General features: G+C 52.7%; 2 protein-coding genes across 4 annotated transcripts in view; one reads left to right on the top strand and one right to left on the bottom strand.

Annotated features, from left to right (window-relative positions):
• The first annotated feature begins 236 nt into the window (after positions 1-236).
• Positions 237-24,287, top strand: BACE1 (beta-secretase 1). The gene is made up of 9 exons (XM_044257914.1): positions 237-944; positions 14,159-14,247; positions 15,712-15,928; positions 16,429-16,566; positions 17,370-17,504; positions 18,458-18,559; positions 18,970-19,119; positions 19,372-19,543; positions 20,195-24,287. The coding sequence occupies exons 1-9, from the start codon at positions 684-686 to the stop codon at positions 20,434-20,436; spliced, it is 1,506 nt and encodes a 501-aa protein (XP_044113849.1). The 5' UTR covers positions 237-683; the 3' UTR covers positions 20,437-24,287.
• A 3-nt stretch (positions 24,288-24,290) lies between these two features.
• Positions 24,291-26,650, bottom strand: part of RNF214 (ring finger protein 214) — a 44,675-nt gene continuing 42,315 nt past the window's right edge. For all 3 annotated transcript variants that reach the window (XM_044257911.1, XM_044257913.1, XM_044257912.1), the window contains exons 12-15: positions 26,447-26,579; positions 26,149-26,253; positions 25,785-25,880; positions 24,291-24,893 (exon numbers count right to left, since the gene is read on the bottom strand). In XM_044257911.1, the coding sequence (XP_044113846.1) occupies positions 24,828-24,893; positions 25,785-25,880; positions 26,149-26,253; positions 26,447-26,579 (400 nt within the window). In that variant the 3' untranslated portion in view covers positions 24,291-24,827. The remainder of the gene's footprint in view (positions 24,894-25,784; positions 25,881-26,148; positions 26,254-26,446; positions 26,580-26,650) is intronic.

The following is a 26,650-nucleotide window of genomic DNA, read 5'->3' as shown; positions in this document are numbered from 1 at the left end:
GCCGGGCATCCAGTGGGTGCTCAACACTTGCAGAATGAAGGAACTGACCGCCCCCCCCCCCCACCCGGCCAGGATCCTGCAGGATGGACTCCGCCTCGGCAGAGGGCATCCCAGACCCCTCGCCAACCCCGGAAGCTGGGCTGCCGGCCATGGGAAGACTACACTTCCCAGCGATCCCAGGGAAGAGCGAAAACCCTTTGGCTTTGACAGCCGCCGCCACAAGTCTTTCCGCCTCCCCAGCCTGCCTAGGAGCTGGGAGCAGGATTACGGTGGCCTGACCAGCACACGCAGCTGCGGCCGCCCGGAGCCCCTGCGCCTTGCCCCGCCGCCCGGCCAGCCAGAGGACCGAGAAGCCCGCGGCCGCCGACCGGCCATGCCCGCCCCTCCCAGCCGCCCGGAGAGCCCGAGCCGTCCTCTCCCAGACCTCTGCTGAGGCTGGGCGCCACTGGCCAGATGTAGCCGGCTTCGGATCCGTCTCCTCCCCTCTCTCTCTGCGGATCTCTCCTGTCTGATCCCCACAGCCTGCACCCGGGGGCCGGCGAGGGGCCTGCAGGCTCCGGAGCCCTGATGCCTCGCAGCCCACTGTCCTGAGCGGCCACCACCGGCTCCCGGAGTTGAGGGCAGCAACAGGGCCGGACGTGGTCCCGGAGTGAGCCCAGAGGGCCCCAGAGGCCAGGCCCACCATGGCCCAAGCGCTGCCCTGGCTCCTGCTGTGGATGGGCTGGGGAGTGCTGCCCGCCCGCTGCTCCCAGCCGGGCATCCGGCTGCCCCTGCGAAGCGGGCTGGGGGCGCCCCCCCTGGGGCTGCGGCTGCCCCGGGAGACCGCGGAGGAGCCGGAGGAGCCCAGCCGGAGGGGCAGCTTTGTGGAGATGGTGGACAACCTGAGGGGCAAGTCCGGTCAGGGCTACTACGTGGAGATGACCGTGGGCAGCCCCCCGCAGACGGTAAGGTCTCCAGGCCAGCCCTACCGTCCTTTCTGCATGGGGGTGGGAGGGGTGCAGCATGCTGGCCCCGCTAAAATGGGCGGGACGGTGTGGACTGGAGGGACCATCTCCCAGATGTTTCCTCTGGGATCCGATTGGTAGCAGTCACCCCCAAAGTTCCCCTTTCCCACCTCTCTTCCCCTCACAGACTTCCCTGCCTCCCTCATCTGACTGCCCTCCCCTCGCCCCAGCCTCACACACCTACCCCTCACCTCAGTAAGGATTTGGGGCCAGAGAAACACTCCATTGGAGAGCCTGGCCTGAGGGAGGGTCCAAGCAATAGGGGCTCTGTGAACAGGTGTCAGCCCTGCCAAGCCTGAGTCTCCCAACCCTGGCACTGGGGATCTTGGTCCACCCAACCCTCACCCCTCCTCCGGTGTTCCGGGAACCTGGGCTTCTGACCATCATTCCCAGCACCCTGAAGACCCAGAAATCCTGGCACGAGTTGGAGCAGCCTCTTGCTCCCACTGTCTGGGCTGGCGCGGGGACAGCAAAGTGAGGTTTCTCAGCTCCTCTGACCTCCACTCCAGCCCAGAAGCCCTGGACAGACTCCTGCTTCCCCAGCCCCTCCCAACTCCTCCCCCTCCCCCAGTGCCTTCGGCACTCCAGCCCCTCCCCCTCCCCCGTGCTGCGGAGTACAGGCCGGAGGGGACTGAATTGAGCCTGGGGAAAGGACTAACCACAGTCCAGGAGCCAGAGCCCCCTTCTAAGAATGCGACTCCCTCTATGAGGCGATAGGCGCCAGAGGGAAGGGAGCGTGGCAGCGTGGATGGAGAAAACACCGCCAGCTGTCCCCATCCTTCCAGCCCTCCGCGGTACCTGCAAGGTGGCAGGTGGAGGTTGCACCCTCTGTGCCTGCGTGGGTGGGGTGCTGGGGCTCCCCCAGGGCACATCTGCCTTCTCCGTGGGTGGTGGGCCTGGGCGCCGGTGGCCGGATGGTTCTGTATGTGCTGGTGTGTGTCACCTTGAATCTGAGCCTGCACTTTGCTGAGCCAACCCCCTCCCCTCCCCCCACCCCGGATCTGTGGGATCCGGAAGGCCTGCCCTTGGGAGGGTCCGTGAAGGTGGGAGAGGGAAGAGCCACACTTCTGTGAACTTCTCAGACAGCTCTTACCCTGGATCTGGGAGAAACACAAACCTCTATCCCCCAATTACCTGACAGAAGCAAATCTTCCCAGTCCCCACGGCCCAGGCCTGCCTTTTACCTCCCAGCTGATGCAAGGCTTTGGTCTCCCCTACTTCCCCTTCTCTTTCCTGTGTACCATAACTTCCCCAGAAAGTCTCAAGTCAGGGTGACCATAGGCCCCTACAGCCGGGACCAACAGGAGACTAGGTATGATCAGATAACAGGGGGACTTGGAGACCTGCAACCTCTGTCCGCCAGTGTCTGCTACCGATAAGTGATGCAAGGACTTATACCCTGGGGCATGGACACACAAAGGGGACACACAAAGGGGCTGTGGAGCCACCTGACAGACCAGGAATTCCAGCACCAACCCACAGCTTTTCCTTTTCTCAGTCTTGTGGCCTGGGGCAAATTCTGCAACCTCTCTGAGCTTAGGGCCCTGTCTCCAAAGTGGGTGAAATGAGATCTCCTTTGCAAGGTTCTTGTGAGGGATTAAGTGGGACTGTGTAGGGGAAATCACCTTGAACAATGCACCCAGACACACGGCTGACCTCTAGTACATGTGAAGTCACTTTCCGCTAACTTCTCCAGCCATGTGTGTCTCTTCTGGGCTATGCAATGAAGCCTAAGAACTTGGATGCTCTGGACCACCATGTGTCACACATATGGAACTCAGGAGACAGGTACTAGACTTCACTGGACCCCTGAGAGCATATGTATATCCCCCGGCAGGGCCAGAAATTGGCCAGGAGTAATTGTCCAACAAATGTCAATTCCTTCCCCCTTCCTTCCTAGAAAGGGAAAATGGCCCTATGGTTCAAAACTGGCCCAAGGAACCATTGCTAGGGAGCCCACAGTTGGAATGACTCTGGTTCACCCTTTGGCTGGGAACCCAAGCCCGCGTCAGCCTGTCTGTACCCTGTGGTGACTTTGACTCTCTCCCCAGCACTCTCGAGAAGGAGGCCATTTCTGCTCAGTTGGTGGGGCTCTTGTGAGCACCAGATGAGAACCTGGTGGGCAGAGCACTTTCTGTACGCCAGCTGTTTAGTTCAGGGGTTGAGAACTGACCCACCAAGAAACAGGAGATAAGTTTTCTGCCCATAAGGAGCATAGAGCATGGAAGTGTAAGTGCCGGGACAAGGTAATCCAGAGCAGCACCCAAAGGCGGGCTCCCAGATCCTCACCACTGAATCTATTACAAACCTCTCTGGCCCCATCCCAGACCTACTGAGTTAGAATTTGGGGGGCGGGGGTTATCGCTCAAGTTTGAGAAGCACTGATCTGGCATAGTACAAAGAGTGAGTGCTATCGGTGTTCAGGAGGTAAAATCAGGGAAGACCCCCCCCCAGGGGGAGGTATGCTGTGAGCAGGGTCCTGAAGGATGGCGAGGAGAGGGGAGGCTGTTCCCAGCGGGGAAGTGGCATCCGTCCCATCCGTCATTGCATTTAACTCAAATGTCCACTGCTTTCCCACCGTTAGCCTGGGTCCCTAGGACCGGAAGCCACAGCGAATGAGAGAATGAGTCTTGTGCATTTGCTCAGGGGACAGCAAGAAACCCAGTCCTGTTAATGCTGCGGGTCTGGGTAAAGAGGATAGAACCAAATCGCCAGAAGCCTTTAATATGAAGCTCTACGGTTTGGGCTGGGGTTGGCAGATATCAGGGGAAGCTTGAGTTTCTTTGTACTGGGGCTGACATAGAGAAAGCAATCTTTGAGGAAGAGACATCTGACTTTGAGGAGGAATGGGACTGAGAGGTACAGGGGTGATGGGCTCTGTCACAGCAGTCCAGGTGTGAGGCACCACGAGGACGGCACGTGGCCGTAATAAGACGGAAAGGGAAGGGAAGACCAGGGTGCGGGAACGTCCCAGGGCAGCCAGACACAGGATTCGGGGACACTGGTGTGACAGGTGAGGAGGAAGGCATGAGATGATTTTCACAATCCTGGTCTGGGCTGAACTGGAAGATAACAAGACCATCCGAGGGACCCGGAGAGCTGCCAGGAGGGGTTGCCAGATGCAAATACATACCTTGTATTTGTGGTGGCAGTTTATGTAAAGTTTCCTAATATGTTCTGCATCATTTTCTTCTCGACATTAATTCCTGCAGTATATACAAATGGTCTCATCCCTTCTTGCAAAAGAAATGGGGAGTGAAAAGGGTTTTTTGTTTTTGTTTTTTTTAAGATTTTATTCATTTATTTGACAGACAGAGATCACAAGTAGGCAGGGAGGCAGGCAGAGAGAGAGAGAGAGGAGGAAGCAGGCTCCCCGCCAAGCAGGGAGCCCGATGCGGGACTTGATCCCAGGACCCCGAGATCATGACCTGAGCCAAAGGCAGCAGCTTAACCCACTGAGCCACCCAGGCGCTCGGGGAGTGAAAGTTTACACAGTTGGCCAGGAGACAGGCCTGTAAGCTGACACCCTTTGTCATCTGGATCTCAGACACTCTCCCAGACACCTGCCCGGGTGTCTGGGGGACAGGAGAGGGAGAAGAGCATTCCTTTTCATTTTCCCATGACACCTGCTCCCGTGTCCCTTACTAGACCTAAGTAGTATTATAGAACATACTATAACTGGTTTTTTATTTGTTTCCCTCCCAGAACATCAAGCTCTCGAGAACAAGTTCTTTTAAAAAGATTTTTTTTTTTTGCAGTGTCTTATTTGTCTTTCATATCCATGATAGCGGCAGATTCAGAACACGCGCCTAAAAAGCACTGAGCGAGTGAATAAATAAAATGTAAGACATCTAAATAGAACTCATGGTGGGCAATTCTAAGTGCAGGACTGGCGCTCTGAGAGAAAGAAGCACTTTCATCCTTTTCACTTAAATGAAAGGATATCATCTCATTCTAAGGGGATGAGCCTCGGTCTCCAAACCCAGGATAATGATGGTTGTTAGGACTGAAATCTGGTGGCAGTCAATGCAGTGTAGCAGATGCTTGTCGAGCACCTACTGTGTGCAGAAGAGAAAAATAATGTCATTGCCCTCGCCCTTGGAGAGCTCGGGGTATGGTGTGAAACACAGACATATGAACAGCTAAATATCATATAAGACCAAAAGCATTTGGTACAAAAAGAAGAACAGTGAGTCGTAGAAGTGCAAAGAAAGAAGCAGTTACTACTGACAGGGTGTTAGGAGAGGCTTGCTGGAAAAGGCAGCATCTGAGTATGGCCTAGAAAGATGAGAAAGCTTAGCTCTGTGGAGAGTGGGGGGTAGAAAGGCTTCATGAAGAGAGGATGCACGAGCATGGCTGAGAAGCTGGGAGTTGCGGCAGTGGTGCCGGGAGGTGGAGTGGAGGTTGGGCTGTATTCTGCAGGCAGGCGAGAGTTCTTTGAGTATATGAGAAGGGCAATGGTCCAGTATCATTCTGGTTCGAGGAAAACAACTCTGGGTGGAATGTAGCTGGATAGTGTAGAGCCCCAGACTAAGACCTGACTCAGGGCCCGAGGGCCTGAAAGATGTTGATGTCAGGGAGGACAGAAAGGATGGGGGGTCCTCAGAGATCCAGCCTTCACGTGGCCATTCAACCAGGAGTTCTGTGCTCCTGGGGAGGGAGAGGGAAGAGAAGAGGTTGTTGGAGCACAACAAAAGGAGCGAACTTTTAAAGCATAATATAGGTTATCAAAATCCCATGCCTATGATTCTGCTTTAATTGCAAGGGTTAAGTACTAGTGTGTCCTTTGGCGGGGAGTGGGGACGTAAGGGAACTGAGGCTCAGAGAGACTAAGGGGTTTGCCCAAGGACACTCAACTAAGGAAAACAGAGCCGGGGTTCAAATCTGGGTCTTTGGATTCCAAGTCTAAATACTGGGTTCTTTCTTGTGTTCTCCGGTCTGGGACACGTCGGTTGCCTTTGAGATGCCAGTGGCCCTTTCTTGTCAATGGATCCAGCAGCTAACTAAGCATGGGGATCTGGAAACCACGAGAGAAGTTAGGACTTGACAGGCAGACTCTGGAGTCACCTGCAGAGATGGTTTGGAAGCCAAGTCCACAAACAGGCTTATTGTTTGACAGAGTGGAGGAAAGTGGGGGTGCAATGATTAGGGAAGGAATATTGAATGTAGACTGGGACTCAACGGTGCCAGAGAAAATGATCAGAGAAGTAGAAAAATGAGGGTTCAGGGTATTGGAAACAGAGAAGATTCAAGTGGTTTTCCACCCCCTCTTCCTCAAATGGTTTTCAACTGTGATTTGTGGGATTCTATAGAAGAACCTCAAGGATGAAGGAGATTAGGAAGAAGGTATGAGGCAAGACTTTGGACCTTTCACACCTCCCATCACCAAGCCCTCCCCCTTCTCCCTGCTTCCAAGTCAACTTTTACTGTTTTTATATAGTGGAATTCCAGATCCTTCCTTCCTTCCGTCCTTCCTTCCTTCCTTCCTTCTTATACCAAAAAGGTTGAAAACCATTGACCTCAAAGAGCCACTATCCAAATTAGACAAAGCAAGATTAGACAAGATCCCACTTCTAAGTTGCCCACCTCGTCCCTGAGACCACAGCTCCCCTCAGGTTGCACAGAGGGCTTTGCTAGGGCCCTCCCACTGTCATTTCACACACTTCTCCTCTGCCTCCCCAAGTCAGGAGAGGAAGAATTCAGCTGCGAGTGGGGGGTATGGGAAAGACTGGGACCTCCCACTAAGGTAGAAGGTCAGGAACCCTTCTTGGGTATCTCCAATAAAGATCTAAGCAGAAAATTCTGGTTGAAAATCTGGGGAGAGAAACCTTTCTCAGGGAAACTGCCATGTCTGACCACTAACTTCTCTTCTGGGAGCATCTGTGTTTGGGGCCTGGGCAGTGGAGAGGTCTGGGCAGGAGCCAGACCCTTTTCCCAGTCCGTGAGCTGCCCCAGGCAGGATGGGCCCAGAGGGCTGGGAAGCATTTGCTGACGCCACGTGCGCAGCTGCTGTAGCCAGTGGTTCCTGAGAGGGAGGCAGTACTCCCTCTGACGAGAATGGGGAATCAGTAGTCTTAGGGGCTGACTGGGGGAACCAGGACTCCCTGGGCTTTTCTTCTCAAGATTGTGACAAAGCCACAGAGCAAGCTGGCTGAGCTCTGTGCCTCTGCCGTGCCAGCCTGTCCGCTGTCAGCGGATCTCCTGGACTGCCAGCAACCTGTGGCTACTCTCTCCACTGCCCACCATGCCCCCCCCACCCAGACCTTGTGTCTGGGCTACACTGGCCTCTCGGAGCTGGCGAACGCCACCAGCCCTTTTCTAGTGCCTGTAGACTTTTTGGCAAATGGCGCGAGGCATGAGCGATGGCATCTCCCAATGGCTCAAACATGACCCAGGTGCCCTGGAGGAGACTGGGCTTCTGCCAGAGATCAGCTACCTTTTCAACTGAGGACAGACCAAGAGAAGATTAAAGCCACTGCAACCTGTGCACAGGGACACGGTTAGACAGTAGGAGGCACTTGCTGTCTGACGGTGAAAAAGCAGGGAGCCGGTAGCTGCTGTGAGACCTCACAGACTGGGGGTGCCCAGGCGGGTTCTGTGGAGCCTGCAGGCGCTGGGGAGCTGCGTGAAGAGCCACCGCAGGGAGGGGACAGAGACCGAGGAGGTAAAACCTCTCCCTCCTAAAGAACAACTCTTGTTCTTTTTTCTTTGGTACGTGGGATCCTGTATAAGGTTGGAAAAGGGTTCTGCTGCTTAAAAAAAAAAAAGAAAGAAAGAAAGAAAAAAGTTTGAAAAACCATCATCGTAGATCTGTTCTTTAAGAACAGACATGGACATTTTTGGACTATTCACCTCCATTATATCATCTGAATAGGAAGCCTTAATAAATATCATTTGAGCTGGGTTTGACACCGGAGGACAGGCAGCATCCTGTCTAAAAGGACAAGCGTGCATCCAATAAGGTTTGGGGTGACCCTGCCACCTTAGAATTCCCTAAAAACAAAACAAGCCAAAGTAGGGTAAGGGGCACCAGGGAGCCTGCTTACCCCCAGGTATCCGTCGTCAGCTTCAGCCTGGAGAGAGAAGTGGAAGGCAGAGGATCCGTCTAGGGAAAGGATTTCCAGTGGGTCAGCCGATTCGGTCCAGGTGGAGGGAACCTGGACAGGATCCAATCGCTGGAGTCTTTGGAGGCAGGAGCTGTGTGCTCTGTTGACCCTGAGCCTCTCCCAGATGCTGACGTTACGCTCCTCTTGTCCTTCCTTGCCCCCTTCTCTCAGCCTTGAGCAAACTCAGGTCTGGGGATATCCACTTAGGCAAGCTGATGAAGCTGACTCGAGGCTCTGAGACCAAGGAAGCCCTTGGTCTAAGAACCCGCGTGGAAAATCCAGCCAGTGTTGTGGCTAAGGTGGGCATCAGTTATTGTCACCATAGACAGTCCCAGATTAAACTAGTCTCAGTCAGCGTGGGACTGAGAAGGAATCGCTGAAGTCTGTAGGGTCATAGGGAACTGCAGGAAATTGGGCAATTACTGTCAGTGCAGGAAAAAAATCATTATGGAGCACCTGCTAAGGGTTAGGGATGGGTAAGATAATAAGGGTACAAATGTGCTCCCTACCCTTGTGGGGCTCATAGTATGAGGGACAGACATTACATAAATGATTAAAGATTTTATTTATTTATTTGACACACAAAATGAGATCACAAGTAGGCAGAGAGGCAGGCAGAGAGAGAGGAAGGAAGCAGGCTCCCCGCTGAGCAAAGAGCCCAATGCAGGGCTCAATCCCAGGACCCTGAGATCATGACCTGAGCCGAAGGCCACAGGCCCAACCCACTGAGCCACCCAGGCGCCCTACAGAAATGGTTAAAGGCTTGATGAGCAATATACAAAAAGTACAGTGGACCTACAGGACCTGCGCCTTATCTTGGCTGGGGGTGTCAGGGCAAGACCTTTGGGAGAAAGGATATTTACACTGTGACTTGAAATATGACTAGAATTAGCCAAAACAGAGAGAATATTCCAGGCATAGGAAAGAGCATAGACAAAGATGCAGGGCTGAGATCATCACGCTTTTGAGAAGCATGGTGAGGGAGGGGGAAAAGTGGTGAGAAATGTTCATTGGAGTTGACCTTGGTAGGTGAGATGCCCCCAAGGACAAGGATTTCAAGATTAAATTTGGATTGTGAATCCGATGCTATGTAACAAACTACACTAAAACTTGGTGGCTGGGAACAAGAGTCACAGTGGTTTCCAGGATTGTGTGGGTTCACTGTGGCTCTTCTCCAGGTCTTATCTGGGCTCACTCACGTGGCTGCATTCAGCCGGTGGGTGAGTGGGGTGTCTGCTGGACCTCTTTCTCCATGAAGGCTTTCATCCTCAAGGAGGCAAGATGGAGCTTCTCCCCATGAGTCTCAGGGTAGCATTCCAAGAGGAACCCAGGGCGCAGACCTTCCCCAAGCCTCTGCTTTCCTGATATCCATTGGCCAGAGCTGTCACATGCTCAAACCCAGTGTCAACGTCAGGAGATCACACAAGAGCCTGGATACAGGGGTGTGTGATTTGTTAGTGTAGCAATCTACCATATACTTCCTCTCCAAGTAAGAGACGAGAAGGTCAAGGACATCAAAGACCAGATGTGGAGTTGCCTAGAACCCGTGGATTCCTATCCAGCTGTGTGGATCATTGTGTAGAACGGATCAAGTTGCTCACTCATTCCAGATGTCAGTTCCTTCTCTATAAAATGGAAGAAAGCCTTCTACATCTCAGCCTTGGGTAAAAGGCTTGCTAGACAAGTGTGTAAGAGCTCTTCCCCATCAACGCAGAGACCCACATAGAAGGAAAGAGACTTCCTCTTTGATAGGAAGAATTAGAGTTAAAAAGCTTTCTCCTAAGGCCCCGGGATAGGCTATGAAGAGAGGTTGGGATCTTAGTAACTAGAGATCTTTCAGAGTTGATCTTTCAGAATCTCCCTAGGCTAACCAAAAGATGACTGCCAAAGGCTCTTTTCATCCAGAATAACCTGAGCTGTCCCTGTCTGCTAGTGAGAGCTGGACCAAGACAGGTGAGATTTGGGGAACAAAGAGTTTACCCAGAACTCACGCTGCATCACCCAAGATCTGTTGCTGAAAACTCCTCCTCCAGGGAAGCCTGGCCTGCCGAGTGAAATGGGCAGGTGTACCTTTCCCTAAGGGGCTTGTTAGCACTTCCCAAGAAGTCACCATCCCTCAGAGGGCCCAGGGACACATTTGTTTGTTAAGTGATTGGCTGTGACCTAGCCCTGACCCTAGGTTGTGATCCCCTGGGGATCTAAATACAATAGCTGCAGAGACTCCCAAGTCAGCCTGGCCCTAAGGGATGGAGAAGAAGATGGCTCCAGGACCCTAAGTCTTGCGTCCCCTTCCCATGTCAAACCACAGCCCTGGCAAAGGGAAGACAGATCTGAGCTAAAGCGACACCTCAGAAGGCCCACAGCTGGGGAGTCCCTGAGGCATCTCTGCCACCCAACAAGCAAGACAGACTAGCTCTTTGTCCCTTCTGCCAGGCACCGTGATATCCACTGGGGATACAATGGGGAATTTTAAAAAATTAGATACAAGGGAGGTGAGAGTTAACGTGAAGCGATAGAGGGACACATTGTATGGCAGCATTTTCATAAGAGCGCCTGATCTGGTCTTTCCCTCTTACGAAGTCATCCCTTCTGAGCTCGGACCGTGGGATGGTAGGAGATGAGTAAGACACACTCGCCGACGGAGAGGAAGTGGTCTGGGCAGAGCGCTTGGCCTTCAGGGGGAGGACCGTGGCTGCTCTGAGGACCTGTGAAGAGGCAGGTGTAGCCGGTGGGCAGGGGTCTGGGGCGTAGAGGACAAACAGGGCTGGGTGTCCAGCCATGACCCGACAATGAAGGGCCACGTAGGACATGCCAAAGCTTTAAATTTTTATTTTAGTCGCAAAGGAAAATGATGGACATGGAAGGCAACATGGTCAGATTTGTACCTAGAAAAGAGCACCCCAGCCGCAGCGCAGAGACAGGTTGGAGAGGTCAAGGGTGGATGGACGCTGCCAAGGCCAGTCGAGAAGCTATTGTGATAGTCCAGAACGTGGCCCAGGGCGGCAAGGGAGGTGGCCAGAGAGGAGTACATTCACGAGACTTTTGAGAAGGTTAGTTGGACAGGACTTGAGATGTGAAGAAGAGGAAGGTGTTAAGATGTCCCCCCAGTTGCTGACTTACAGAACAGATGGACGGTGACGCCATCCACTGATACAGTGAATGCTGGGAAAAGGCAGATGGGCGGGACTGTGGAAGGTCGGCTTTGGACATCCTGGTTTTGAGGGAGTACGCTCTGTGCTTCTGGTGCTGCACGGGGAGGAAAGGGCTTAGGGCTCTGAGCCTAGGAGTGGTGGGCTCCTAGGGGATCCTTGGAGCTGCGGCCACAGGGGAGGTGGCTGAGAGAGAGCAGAGCCTGCAGGCAAGAGGGCTGAAGCCCGAGCCTCGAGAAGGGAGCCTGCAAAGCAGACAGAGGAGATCTGGTCAGAGCCGTGGGAGGACACCCTACAGGCCAGGGGGACAGGGAAGAGTTTCTGGGAGGGAGACGTCCTCACAGGCAGAGGAGGACTGATTTGAAAATGCCTTTTGTATTTGGTGACATGACGTCTCTGGTAGCTGTAGTAAGGGCTGTTTCATAGTGGAGGGAGGGGCAGCGGAGAACGGGCTTTGGGATGGGTTGAGGAATGAGTGGGAGGTGAAGAAATGAAGACAGCTTGGCTGAGAACTTCGGTTGTGAAGGAGGGGAGGGGAGCTGGAGGTGGAGGTGAGATTGAGGAAGGTTTTTAATGGACAGACTTGAGCATTTGTAAATGCCAACAGGAGGAACCCAGATCGGGGTGGGGGGCAGAACGGCAGCGAATCCACTGGAGGGAAAGGGTGTAGTTCCCAGGGTCGGGCACCCACCCAGAGCAGGGGAGGGCCAGCCGAAGGAAAGGACGGTGGACAAGGCCATAGGCAGGTTGCCAGGACTGGCTGTGGGGATGAGGGAGAACCCCTCTGAGAGTCTCTGGTCCCAGCATAAGAGGCCAGGCGTCCCTTGCTTACGACCACTAACCCTCCTCTTCCAGGCTGCCCTTACCTGCCCTGTGTCAGGATGAGGAGTGGCTCAGCTGCCTAAGGCCCCTGCCCTGGGACAGGCCTCCTTGGGAGCCGGAGTGGGAGAAAACCTGCCCGGGGCTGGAGTAAGAAGTGTTAGAAGGAGGAGACCAGGAATCCTTCTCCCAGAAGCCAGGAGCACTTTGCAAAGAGCAAACAGACAGCCGGCCATTTGCTCAGGAGGGGATCTCAGCTGTTTGTTTTGGTTTCTCATTCTTTTGTGGCGTGTGGAGAGGGGGTGGCGGGCAGACAGGGCCTGAACTCCCAGTGTCAGGGTGGGTGGGCTTGACCTGCTTTGAGGAGGAGATAGGGGGAGGCCTTCCTCAGCTGAGAAAGGCTGGGCCTCCTGGCTCGGAGTGGTTTGCAGGAGGGGAGAGCGGTGGGGAGGCCTGGACCAGCTGGGGCCTCAGAAAAAACCCCGTGCCAGAGCGAAAGGTGGTTGTGTTTTCCTGGAGCTGTCAGGCACACGTTCCAGGGAGCCCTCTCTTGCACAGCCCTGGGGACCCTCTTTCTTTGGGGTCCAGTGAGAGGAGGAATCCCTAGAAGAATGAGGCCAACCCTAGGGCTGGGAGCAGAGTCCTGGCAGGTGGGGGAGGGGGTGCTGGGCCGGGGGTGGGGGGGCCGTTTTAATCATTAACCTGGTGGACTGAAATCTGAGCTTCTGTGCCTCCAGCTCTATTGATTCTGAAAGCACAGCATCTGGAGCTGGTGGCCTCTGGGAGACCCTGGAGAGGGCCGGGGGTAGAGACAGGGAAGAAGGGCAGGCAGGCAAATGGGAACCAGGCCAGGAGTAGGGGGCTGGGGAGGAGGGCGGGGCGGGGTCAGCGGTCTGGGCCACTGTGGGATGGAGAGGAGGCGCCTTGGCAGGGGTGGGGGAGAGGCAGGAGGCCCTCTCAGGCATTGGGGGAGGTGCGGTTTGCAGAGCCACGGGTACCACTGAGAGCAGGAAGGAGCCTGAGGATCTGGCAGGGAGGAGGAAACTGAAGCTCAGAGGAGCAGAGTGACTTGCCCAAGGTGACAAGGTCAGAGCCTGCACCAAAACTGAGGTCAGCTGACTTCACTGCACTGAGGAGAGAGGACCAGGGAGTAAAAGGGCCCTGAGGTCAGGGTAGCCGCTGAGCATGAAAAGTCAGCAGAAGAAGGCTGAATCTCAGGGTTCCAGGCTTCCCAGGACAGGGGCATACGCTCTTTTTGCCTGTGAGGATACTACCGGCATTCAAAACATGGCTCTAGACTGACGGAGGGAGGGATCAGGCCATTGAAGGAGAAAGGAGGGTCAAGAAAGAAATACTAGAAGGAGCTGCACAGCAAGGGGCACCGGGAAGACACCTGTCCATATCCAACTTAGCCAAAACCCAGGGCCCTGACAAGATTGGTTTTCACCGCGACGGCAGAGTGGGCTCCTGGCTCCCTCCTATTTTCTGATAGTAGGACTCAGAGGCCTGTGTCACCTCTGAGACAGGAGGGGAGCCCTTCTTGGGGAGCCACATTCTGGCAGGCAGGGTCAGAAACATGTGGCACCTACGGGCCGTCCTGGTCCCTGCAGCTTCCCTGGCCAGTGCCAGCTCCTAGAATAGCATTTCCGAGCTGGACGGGGATGTGAGCCCAGCTGCCCACTGGGAGATATGCTTCCTAGGAGGACCAGAGGAGGGAAGGCGTGAGCTCGCAGATGGATTGGGACAGGTACCTGAAGTAAGGGCAGTCTGAAGGCAGAGAGAAGAAAGGACTGAAAACCATACACACGCAGAGATAACGCGGCTCTGACAACACAGGCAATGTTAGGGTTCTACAGGGAAGCCAGGAGCAGGCACAAGGCCATGCTGAGGGTGTCCGGGGATGCCACATTCTGTCGGTGGTCATGGTGGTAGCAGGCACTAGGCTGTCCAGCCCTGCATCCTAGAAGCTTCTTCCTGGACGTTCCAAAGGGAGGCTTTGTTGGCTGTGGCATGAAGGACAACGAAGGCGGTGAGCCCAGAGCCTCGTGTCGGTAACATTTTCCTCTCCTCTCTCCGACAGCTCAACATCCTCGTGGACACAGGCAGCAGTAACTTTGCGGTGGGGGCTGCCCCCCACCCTTTCCTGCATCGCTACTACCAGAGGCAGCTGTGAGTCCTGGGGAGAGCTAGACAGAAGAATCCTTCCCAAGGATCCAGGGCCCAGAAGGGTCAGGGGAGGGCTTTGGGGAGAAAGACTAGCTCCTCAGATCCTGTCCAAGAAAGAGTGGAGAGGGGGGATTTGAGGCGCTCTACTATGGGAAAGGGCAGGTTGAGGGGCCAGAAGGAAGTTCTTCAGGACTGAGATGGGGCAGCTTCCTTGGGGAGGCAAAGAAGGAAGGAGAGGAGCCCCAAAGCTCCCAGATCCATCTCAGGGTCTTGTCTGTGCTTGAATTGGGAGACATGGAGACTTTACCTCACCCCGCACTCCCCATAGGGGCTGTCAGGCATCTGGCAAGACCAAGGTGGTCTAGGCGGAGCAGGCTACCGTGACTGCTCCCTGTGCTGTGCCTTCACCCAGGGACTGCTCCTGGTGGCATCACACAGTTCAAGGGACTGGAGGAGGAGCCTTCCATAAGCCCCACGGCCTGGACCAGTATCAGGGCCCGACAGCTAAAATGTCTCCCTGCACCACCCAGGGTTCCAACGGCCAGATTTAGCTAACTGGTGGACGGGAGGGTTGAAGTGAGTTGTTAAGGTAAGAGGCATAGAGATGATGTGGGAGCCTCCTTAGCATAAACACAAGAAGTGGTGAGAAGACATCTAATGTCTGAGGTGTCTCTGTGTGGCGAAATCTGTGAGGCGAGGCTTACGTCCCATTCTTGGGCTGGTAGGCAGATGCCAAAGCCGCCTGCTGCGTCTTCTGCCTTCCCCATCTGAAGAAGGCCGGCTGGGAGCGGGGCGCAGTGAGGACCCAGGAAAGGGGTTCATTCCAGCTCCTGGCCCCAGTCCCACCGCTGCCCCCTGCCCCAGCCGGCGCACACACAGGCCTGGGTCGTGGTGCCGTGAGGCACAGGTGAAGGTCTCACGTGCCGACAGGTCTGCTCCACACAAGTAATGTGTTAATACTTACCTGCTCTGCTGAGATGCGGTGCCAGCTCTTTCTTTGGAAGAACTTGCTGTAGAGGTTCTGCGTTCCTCCTGCCTGGCACTTTCTCTACCACTCAGATGGTACCACCAGGTCCCAAGGCAGCGACAGTCAAAGGCTCCTTTTCTCTGGGAGCCCAATGAAACCAGGGGGAGGAAGCGATGCCGCTAGCTGTCCCCCTGCGGCCGTGGCCACAATACACAAAGCCCAGGCTTGTTCCCCACAGGGCCTGAGCTTCAGATCTAGGGATAGGAGCTGTGGAGACAGGACGGTGAGCCCCAGCAACAGCTCCCCTCATCTGTTTGCAAGGTTACTCTATGTTCTGTTCTGGGTGATGGATCTGGGATGTTCTACTGAGCAGCCTGAAAGCATCTTATCTTATGTGGGATGCCCCTGAGAAAAGATGAGGCCTCGGGAGTAGGTTAGATGCTGGGTCCCCGTGCCAGGGTCATGGTACGCCTCCACAGACCTCTGCCTCCTCTCCACAGGTCCAGCACGTACCGGGACCTCCGGAAGGGCGTGTATGTGCCCTACACCCAGGGCAAGTGGGAGGGGGAGCTGGGCACCGACCTGGTGAGCATCCCCCACGGCCCCAACGTCACTGTGCGCGCCAACATCGCTGCCATCACAGAATCAGACAAGTTCTTCATCAATGGCTCCAACTGGGAGGGCATCCTGGGGCTGGCCTATGCTGAGATCGCCAGGGTGAGAGGCGCGAGGCCGAGCCCTGGACACTATGTCCGCACAACACCCTGCATGTTACCTAGGGATGGGCTTGGAGAGAAGGGGAACTGACTAAAGGAGGAACACAGATCAGCCTAAAGGGTTAGTTAGTAGGGATAGTTAGTGGCAGTCTGAATCCCGTCCCAGCAGAAGTCAGGCCTATAGTGAGGGATGCTGTGACAGGTACAAGATTAGGCTCTGGTTTCTACTGACTCTCAATATCTTAAGAATAAGGGAGCCCCCCACCCCCTGACCCGAAATCAGGTTAAGCATATGGGGATCAAAGATCCTATAGATCTTTCCTGTTTGCACTGCCAGTGTCTCTTGCTAACCCTCTCTCTGCCAAATCTCAGTACTTCAAGATAGCCTTTGCCGAGGAACATCCCTGAGTTTTGCTTTTGCCTTCCCGTTTAGGCAGGAGGCTGGCCTCTCCATTAGGGCCCCCTGTGTGAGGCTTCCCTCTTTGTCTCTTTCTGCCACAGCCAGATGACTCCCTGGAGCCGTTCTTTGACTCCCTGGTAAAGCAGACCCACGTTCCCAACCTCTTCTCCCTGCAGCTCTGTGGCGCAGGCTTCCCACTCAACCAGTCGGAAGTGCTAGCCTCAGTTGGAGGGAGCATGGTAAGTACGCCCTAGGAGAGGGCAGGTTCTAGCCCTGGGAAGAGGGATGGGTACCTCCCCCCCACCTCCAAGGCTGCAGCACAGTCTTGGGCTCTGCTACGTAGAATCAAGAGAAACCTCTTTAAACTTGCCACCTCCACATTTCTTTTTCTATCCTTTTCTTCTTTGCATTATCCAGAAAGAAATCCAGGTACCTATGGTAAACTTGGAAAGGATGAGATTAGGGAACTTCAAAAGAAATGTAAATAAGACCTCTGGGGCACCTGGGTAGCGGGGAGTCTGTTTCTCCTTCTCCCTCTGCCTCCCCTCCCCATGCTCTCTAATAAATAAATAAAATCTTATAAAAAAAGAAGACCTCTCAAATTAAGATGATTCAGTCTGATGAACAAAAGGCAGCGATGTAAGGAGTTTAAAAGTCTATTTACTAATTAATTAGGGTAACTGGTGAATGGTTCTCCATCTCTAACACACGGAGAAAATAAAACTTGTAAAAGAAGCAAATAATCATTCATTTAACATTTATTGTGCCAGTTTGGATTTAAATAACTTTATATTGAGGGCTGTGAGACTCTGAAACAAATAATTTAAAATCCTGTAAAGTCTTCCCCTGATATATTCTTAACACATTTAAAAAACTACAAATCACTTTGGGACAAGATTTGATCAGAAGAAGGAAGAAAAGAAAGGTGGCCTGTGAAGGGCTTTGCTACCCCCCAGAAATCTCTGATCCCATTGTTTGCTCTCTGGGTGACTTGCTGTCCCTCTGTGCCGGGACACGGGTACCTGCCTCCCTTTGTCTCCAGATCATCGGGGGTATCGACCACTCACTATACACGGGCAGCCTCTGGTACACACCCATCCGGCGGGAGTGGTACTACGAGGTCATCATCGTGCGGGTGGAGATCAACGGGCAGGACCTGAAAATGGACTGCAAGGAGGTACCACCACCAAGGGGGGCCAGGGAGGGGGAAGGGGGAGGCAACATAGGATGAGGTCAGACCCTGAGTTATGAGGTTGGGAGGACGAGGCAGAAAGGGTTGGGGGCTGAGCCCAGAACAATCGGGAGCTTAATGGTATCAGTAACACAGCAGGACATGAGGTTGGGGGCTAGGGACTGGCAGGGCACTTGCACGGGGACCTCGTGACTTATGGTCTGGTAAGGGAAAAAAGCATGTCTGGGCTCCAGTCTCTACCTTGCTGGGCGGCCCTGGGCAAGTCTCGTGCCAGGTAGTGTGGAATGATGCAGGGGAAGCATCTGGCTTTGGAGCTGGAAAGACCTAGGTTTCTAGGTCTGCCATTTACTGGCTATGTGCCCACAGGCAAGTTACTAGGTTGTGTTTCAGTTTCCTCATCTGCAAAGCTGAGGGAAAAACAGCTTTTCCAGAGATTGTGGTGAAGACAGAAAAATAAATTGCTTCTCCCAGTGCCTGGCACACAACAGTACCCAATAAAAAGCAGCTCAACCGTTTGGGTCTTCCTTACCTAGATTCTTAAAGTATGTTCAATCAGAATATAAAAGAACTATGAAAAGTTAAAGCACTATACAAGGTAATTTTATTTTCAAGATTTGGAGAACGTCTGCCCAACCCAAGATACTAAGAATTAGCATTTACAGAATGCTCCCTCCGTGCCGGGTGCCATTCTAAGAGCTCCGCATGTATTCATTTCATCCTTATAATAACTCTTTGAGGTAGGTGCTATTACTGTCCTCATTTTAAAGATGAGGAAACTGAGGCACAGAGGCTGAACAACTTGCCCAAGGGTATAATCCTAAGAGAAGTGCCAAGCCAGGATGCCACCCTCGGCAGTCAGATCTACCCTTACGATTCCGGACAGAGCCCAGCGTCAAAAAAGGCTTTTGACTCCTCTAACCCTCCCTTCTCCATCCTAGTACAACTACGACAAGAGCATCGTGGATAGCGGCACCACCAACCTTCGTTTGCCCAAGAAAGTGTTTGAAGCTGCCGTCAAATCCATCAAGGCAGCCTCCTCGGTCAGTGGGACTCAGGGCAGGGGTACAAGAGATGATACAGTGTCAGAGGAAGTCCGTGAAGGTCACAGCCCTCAGCAAGAGCCAAGCTGTCTACCCTTAGATCCTTCTACTTCAATGTCTTCAGAGCAAGTCTTTGACGGGCCTTGGCGTGCTCATCACACAGTGCAGAGTTTTGGCCTCCCTCTCCAGCTCTTCTGGTGCAGTTTTGGCCTCCCTCTCCAGCTCTTCTGGTGCAGTTTTGGCCTCCCTCTCCAGCTCTGTTCCCCTAATTCTTGGGTTTCAGTGTACCTGCCCCCAGTCTGGACACTCCATAGAAAAGCAAACAGAGGGCCCAGTGTTATCTGAGAGCAGGAGAAGCGAGATGGCAGAAGAGGCGGATTCCTCACTGTTCCCCCTTCTTGACCACACAGACGGAGAAGTTCCCGGACGGGTTCTGGCTGGGGGAGCAGCTGGTGTGCTGGCAGGCAGGCACCACCCCTTGGAACATTTTCCCGGTCATCTCCCTCTACCTAATGGGCGAGGTCACCAATCAGTCCTTCCGCATCACCATCCTTCCACAGGTATGTCCCCAGCTGGAGCCGGTGGGGTCCCAGGAAGAGGGCAAGGTTCCCACAGGGAGGCAGGGAGCCGGCGTGTCTTCCCAGAAGGTGGAAGACAAGAGAGCAGGTTCCAGAGGCACAAAGCAAGCCCACGGAGCTCAGGGATGGTGGCGGGAAGAGCACCCCCTAAGCACAGACATCTAGAAGGCTGGGGGTGGCGGGGGACATGGAGAGGGGAGGACATCCTCTCCCTCTCGGACTGCTTGTCCTTAGCAATACCTGCGGCCAGTGGAAGACGTGGCCACGTCCCAAGATGACTGCTACAAGTTCGCCATCTCACAGTCCTCCACGGGCACTGTGATGGGAGCTGTGATCATGGAGGGCTTCTACGTCGTCTTTGATCGGGCCCGAAAGCGAATCGGCTTTGCTGTCAGTGCTTGTCATGGTAAGAGAGCCAGGGAGGAGGGTGTGGGCTCGTCTGTGCGTGTTCTCACAGTCCGGCAGTTAGGAGCCCTGGCCCGTCAGTCTGGGAGGTAGTCACAGTTGCCTCAAGGCAGAGTCAACACACTATTAGAGCTAGCTTCCCGGCTCTGGCTCTGTCCGTGTTGCCTGGCGTGGTGAGGCCTGCCCGGGTTGTAACCTCTGCCGGAGACCCAGAGCCATCTCAGCCCCTAGGGAAGCTCCAGATCCCTGGGTAGCAGGCCGAGCCTGCAGTGACCCTGTGGGCTGCTACCCGATGGGGTCGAAGGCTCCTCCAGAATGGCGGTGGGGTCTTGCAAGTAGTATTGGCAGAAGCCGGTGAGCGTACTGGGCACACGTGGGGTGTCTTTTTGGTCAAATCAGAAGACTGACCTTTAGGTATCATTCCTACCGCCTGGTTCCACAGGAAAGGGCTGTTGCTCCCAGGGCCCTGGGAGGAGACGTGGTTCTACCTAGCTCGGCTTTTCTGGCCTGCTCCCAAATATCTCTGAGGAAGGAGGGGCTAGAGCCTCCCGCTGGGCTCATTTCAAGGCCTACCAGGCAGTTCTCTTTGTCGTATGACCCACACTGCTGTGTGATGTTGAGAGCTGCCCGTTCGCGTTTGCCCTTTCCCCAGTGCACGATGAGTTCAGGACGGCAGCGGTGGAAGGCCCGTTTATCACCCCAGACATGGAAGACTGTGGCTACAACATCCCACAGACAGACGAGTCGACCCTCATGACCATAGCCTACGTCATGGCGGCCATCTGCGCCCTCTTCATGCTGCCGCTTTGCCTAATGGTGTGCCAGTGGCGCTGCCTCCGCTGCCTGCGCCACCAACACGATGACTTTGCTGATGACATCTCCCTGCTGAAGTGAGGCGGCCCAGGGGCAGGAGACCGAGGTTTCCCTGGGCCGCATCTGGTGGTTCCCTTTGGTCACAAGTGGGAGACACTGATGGCACTGGTGGCCAGAGCACCCCGAGACCCTCACCTGCCCACCAGATGCCTCTGCCTTGACAAAAAAGAAGGAAAAGCGGGCAAGGTGGGTTACAGGAGTGGCACCTGTAGGAAACATGAGACGGAAGAAAGCAGCACTCTGGTGGCGGGAATACTCAGGCACCTCAGGCCTGAGCTGGGAAATTCTGCTGCTTGACACTTCAGCCTTGAACCTTTGCCCACCGTCCCTCTGGATTCTCCAACCCAAAGTATTCTTCTTTTCTTAGTTCAGAAGTAGTGGCATCACAGCCACATCACCCCAGTGTGTGTCTCTCTGCAGAGAAAGGGCCAATGTCGTTTCCCTGCTGGCCCAAGTCAGCAGGAACGGATGCACAGTTTGCTATTTGCTTTAGTAATAGGGACTGTATAAACAAGCCTAACATTGGTACAAAGATTGCCTCTTGAATTAAAAAATAATGAGACTGAATATTTGTACAGATGGGGGCGGTTGGAAGAGGAGAGGAGAGGGAGCACAAAGACAGGGAACAGCAGGGATTGGAGCTAGAAAAGGCAGAACCATGACCACCTGCCAGTCCCAGTTTCGGATGGCATCTCCAAGAAAAGCCCATCCTGGAAGATGGGTGTTGCTGCCCAGTGTTTTCTTTTCTGTGGTTGTAGCCTGACCAAAAGTGAGTTGGGAAGAAGGGCTTACCTAGCCAAAAAGCTCTTTTTAACTCTCTTAAATGAAAAGTGCCCACTAAGAAGTTCCATCTGACAACTCAATTTCTACCTGAAAGATTGCACTTGTCTCTACCCGAACCCTTTGCCCCACACGTGATACATAACACTGACATTTCACACCCCACCCCCAGCGCCCTAGGAGGAAGCAACTGGAACACAGCAAATAGAGCAGAGCTGGGCTCTGTCTTCCTGCTTACGTGTTCACTCCCTACCCCAAATCCCTATTCCTCTGCAGCTCTGCAGCTGAGGTGCTAAGAGGGATAAACAGGAGACCTCTCTAATTTAACCCTCGCAGGCAGAATCTACCAGATTCACTCAATAGGTACAGGTACCCCGGTGCCTCTGCCCAGATCTCTTCCTGTTCAGTTGAGCGCAGCAGTAAGATCTCCACATGACAGAGCTGTTTCATCACCTTCTCCCCCCTCTGATGTACCCTCCATTACCTTGGCACCCCACAGTGGCACTAGTATTATACCCAGTGTCCGGACCGCGGGGCTTTATGGCTTTACCATCACTGCCTTCGGTAACAAGGCTGCTGGAGAAAGGCTGGCAGCCCCAGGGCTTCCACACTTCCTTCACCTCCAGAGCCCCTTAGGGGAGGCCACCCTTCTCCCCTCTTCTACTCTCTACTCCCCACTCCAAATGGTACTTGGCTACCCAGGCTGGTTCTTGGGCTAGGTAGTGGGGACCAAGTTCATTTCCTCCCCATCAGTTCTAACACAGTCAACTCTGATACCAGTGTTAGTGGAAGACGTGATTCTCCTAGTAGACCCACCGGGTCCTGTTGCTAACTTGTCAACACACTGCTTCCAGGTATGGGACCTGCCTGCCGAGTGTGGAATTACCTGATGAGGGAAAGGGAAATACAGGAGGGCCTCTGGAGGTCCTGGCTTCGGCCAGCTGCCCACAAGCCATAAACCAATAAAAAAAGAATACTGAATCACAGTTCTTTATCTGGGTTCTCTTCATTCCCCTTGCTCTTGGTGCTGCTTTGGACGACTGGGAACCCCCTCCTAACTACAAAGACTGTCAGGAAGACTGGAGACTGTTTCCAGCTCGGAAATTACTGTGTAAATAAAACTTCCAGAACTGCTACCATGTAATGAAAACGCCACATTCTGCTTTATAATTTCTATCCATGTTGGGGAAAACTGGCTTTTTCCCAGCTCTTTCCAGGGCATAAAACTCAACCCCTTCATTAGTAAGTCCCAATGTCCTATTTTTTTTTTTTTAACTTGTACGTACTTTTCTTTTTACAGTTGCTTCTTTTCTATCCTGAAATATTAAGTATATATAAAAAAAAAATCTTGACAACAGTTTCTTGCTTGTAAAAATATTATATATCTCTATTTTTAGAATCGACTCCTGAAAAGTGACTGTCCCAGCTCTACTCACGGCATTAGAGGCCTTTTCCACCAATCTGCATGGCTTCTACCCCCACAGGCCAGGAGACAGAGGGAAAAGGGAGAGCATGGGTGCCCAAAACGTAAATGTTGCTTTCTGACTGATCCCGAACAAGACAGAGAAGAGAGCAACAGTGAGGCCCCAACTTCCACACACCCTAAACATCTGTCCCCCTGCTATCGTTGGCTTTCAAGGGGCTTTTACTAGGAAGCTGTTAAGTCCCCTCCCACTTATTCCTTTCTTCTCTCTATACTCCTTTGGCTTCAAATATTTGTAGAAAAGAAAGAGAATAGCATTTATACCCATGCCTAATTTCTAGATTTTTAGGGAATACTGAAAAACACTCCCGGTGGCCTAAAGGCTACTGCAAAGTTGATGAGAGAGAGTATCTTTTGATTACAAGAGAAAAAGTAAATGCCCCCAGATGAAAAGAACAAAGGAACCGTCTTCCATTTTGCCACATTTCCACTCGTGATAGCTACAAACTGGACATTGATATTTCATTAACCAAAGAAATGGGTCACCTGACCTCTACAGAGGGGAGAACTCGGGCCATTTCAATCACCCCCCAATATGGTCCTGGGAAGTCCAGCTCCTGGAAATGAAGCCAGTCAAGAAGCCTGAGCAAGTAAGGCAGGAGAAGGGAAAGACTGCACCTGAGAGACTAATGGGCAAGGATGAAGGACAAAGAAGGAAAAGATAAAAAACAGAGAGCAGGGAATATAATTGGATCTGAAAGGGAGAGGCTTTGCTACCCTGATAGTATGCTAGTGCCAGGAAGCATTTCCAGGTCACAGAAGGGGAAAAACTGAGCTGTTGGTAATATAACAACGTCCTTCCCCTGGAGCTGATTTTTTTTTTTTTTTTTTAAATTAAGACTTGGTTTCTCCTTGTTTAATTCCAAAAGAGAAGAAAGCTGAAGCCATTTCCCGTAGGAGTACAGATAAAAGGATAGGAAAAGATTCAAAGCTCTCATAGATTCACAGCTTTCACAGGTATAAACCTAAACACCGGAAGTGCTCAATAAGCAGACACGGGAAAGCAATCTTGTTCTAGATAGCTATCTATAGAACAAATGACTTCTAAACTTGAAATCCAACTCCCCTTCATATCACTTTGGCCTCCATTTTTCCCAGAACACGAAACATGTCCCCCATAATTTTCTTGCTTCAAAAATTAAAATCCGGCATTCCAAGATTATTCTGCAAATAATTTTGCACAGACATCTCCTCACCCCAGTGCCTGCCTGGAGCTCACCCAAGGTCACCGAACAACTTGGTTGTGAACCAACTGCCTTAACCTTCAGTGGGGAGGGGGACTAGCTGACCAGGAGACCAGAAGTGAAGGGGAAGAGGTGAGGCCTTCACAAGGTTGGTCCGTCAGAGCTTGATCGGAAGCCAAGTCAGTGGCAGCAAGGGACGGCTTGGCCCAGGAAAGATCTGTGGGCTGTGCTAGTTTCTAAAGAGAGGACTACCCAGGAAGTCAGATGGACAGAAGTTTTCGGGACGCATGGGGGAAATGGGACCCAGTTATGTTGTTATTCTTGGACTGTGAATTTGCTGATGTAAAACGGAATATTCTGTAAACCTAATGTCTATGTGCAAATAATGAGCGTTAACACAGTAAAATATTCAATGGAAATTCAAACTATTAGGGTTACATTTTTTTTTCTCCATTGGTCTCATTTTATCCATTTGGCGTCGAGTGGCTAGAACAACACTGGGGCTTCCGTGGGCTTTCGGTAAGCAAGGCATCTGGTTGGACAGCGGGTGAGCACCAGGGTTCAAATCTGCATACATGAGCCTTAAGAAAATGAACTAGAGGCTGAGCCAAATCAAAGCAGGATGGCCTTAGAGCAACAGCAGCTTCCTAGATGGTTTTTATATTGTACTTGAAAACAGCCCTAGGCAAGAATATCATAATTTCAAGGGCAAACTAAACATCAGGCTACAATCTGCATCCCTCGAAAGAACTGCAAGGGGAGGGGGAGAGACCATTTCTGCATAATATACATACGTTCATTTACGAACATTTGAATACAGACTTTCTATACACACATTACCTATATAATAAAAATGTACATGGCATGAGTATAGGTCACTGTATAAATATAGAGTTTTAGAAATCTTGAACCCGCGCTTCCTGTTCACATCAGTTTCTCCTCTTCTTCCTCCCCAGTCAGGTCCGTCATTTAAGAGTTGGACAAAAGGGACAAGTGTCATTTGTGTTGGTCTGGGCCCAGAATTTGATACACTGGAAAGGAAGAAAGACATATCTCAGGTTTATCTGGAAAGATGAGGGAAGGAGGGGAGAGCGTGCCACCAAGGTTCACTAGGGCTGAGGAAGGCATGACTATGTCAGACAGCCTCTTTCCATGGGGACCAGATGGGCTATTTCATTGGCTCTTACCCCCAAAAGACTCTTCAGAGCAGGGGAATCTATTCTTTTTACAGGGACCATTAACAATTAGCTAAGAATGGTATGGCGCTGCTTTGTGTCGGAGACCTGCGGTGGACATCCCCTTCTCGTGATCCATTTAGGCTGAGATATGCTCCCATCTCCAGATACCACCACCCTCAAATCTTATTCTGGATTCTCCCCTAAGAATTTAGATGTAAATTCAGTTGCTGGCTCTCGGAAAATAAAAATGAACAAAAGAAAACAGTAAAGAAGGACTCATCCCTGCTGCTGGGAGACTTAACTTTGTCTGGTGACATAATCCACCACAGGAATAACCTGTCAGTCTGTGAAGATCATCCCCAACAGGCAGACCTCCAAGCTGTTCTGTTAATGGATTTACTAATCTCACATTCAGGTTCCCTATTCCATCCTTGTCTAAGCAGGCTCCTGACAATGCTATATTTGAAACAATGGTTAGATACTTAGGTCTTATTGTCAGTGTTCCAAGAAAGTAACCTATCAGTGCTCTAGGACGTGCTGCTCACCCAGTCCCCTAAAGAGAATGGGGGGAGAGGAAGCTGGGAGATCCTAGCTGCCAGCATTCTGAATTCTGTTGACTATTAAAGCCACAACCTACTGAAAACCTCACGCTGAGATATTAATGATGAGTATCAACACAGCAACATGTTTGAGGAAAAACTCAGCAAAGAAGGAGCGGCAAGGAAGAAGGTCCGCAGCACCCACCTCCTTGTGTAGCACGTGGGTACAAGCCATTGGGTGCAGCTCGCTGGGCTGGACAAGCTTCTGGCACATTAGACACAGCTTACAGGTGGCTGGAGCCTGCAGGACAGAGGCGGGACAGCCAAAGAGTAAGGAACCTCTGGGTCTCCTTGCCTCTTGTGCCCATGATGCTAAAAGAGTTTACACCAAAAGAAAGAGAAGTTCAAATACAGATTCGTGCTGGAAGCACCTGCGTTTTCTCAGCTGGGGCGGCCAACAGCCCAGCTGATGAGAGGGCAGTTTTTTCCCTGCACTCCACCTGTAAACCTGTTCCCTCCTCACCCCCTAGCTTCTCCGCATCCCAGTTTTCAAAGAAAAAGAGCCTTACATGTGAAGACCTTCCAGGATACGAAACTTGGGCAGAAGGCAAGAACATTGGGGTACTGATTTGGGTCAGCGGAGCAGGGAACAAGGCCCGGATGCGACCGAGGGGCTGTGGGCAAAAATATTGTCAGAGTAAGGAGAGAGAGTCTGAGCAACAGAGCAGGTAACAAAAAGAAATCATTTCTTTCCCAGTCCAACAAAGGAAGACAGCAGGCCAGAGACCCCTGGCTGCAGTGCTGTGTGTCACCCCCAGTTCTTCCGAAACCTGCCTCTCCCCCACATGAGCAGGTCTGAGTTCCCACCTGAGTACTGGCCGCCACCCGCTCGTGTTCGGCCAGGCGGGCTGCTACCAACTGGATCAGCTCCTCCATGGTCAGGCCTGCCATGGTGGTCCTTGCGGTCTTGATTTGCTGAAGAATGTTGGTCATCTGGGCCCTAAGAAGCCGTATGTTGAAGGAGACAGATTCTACGCTGTCCTTGTGGGAAATCTCCAGGAAACCTTCCCT

This window comes from Neovison vison, chromosome 7 (genome assembly GCF_020171115.1).
Source record: "Neovison vison isolate M4711 chromosome 7, ASM_NN_V1, whole genome shotgun sequence".
Taxonomy (NCBI): Eukaryota; Metazoa; Chordata; class Mammalia; order Carnivora; family Mustelidae; genus Neogale; species Neogale vison.
The sequence above is the reverse complement of the archived record's forward strand: the minus strand, read 5'-3'. Positions and strand labels throughout refer to the sequence as shown.

Coding starts and splice junctions, on each gene's coding strand:
- BACE1 (XM_044257914.1), top strand. CDS start 684: ATGGCCCAAGCGCTGCCCTGGCTCCTGCTGTGGATGGGCTGGGGAGTG. Junction 945..14,158: donor TGGGCAGCCCCCCGCAGACG/GTAAGGTCTCCA, acceptor TCTCTCCGACAG/CTCAACATCCTCGTGGACAC. Junction 18,560..18,969: donor CCATCAAGGCAGCCTCCTCG/GTCAGTGGGACT, acceptor TTGACCACACAG/ACGGAGAAGTTCCCGGACGG.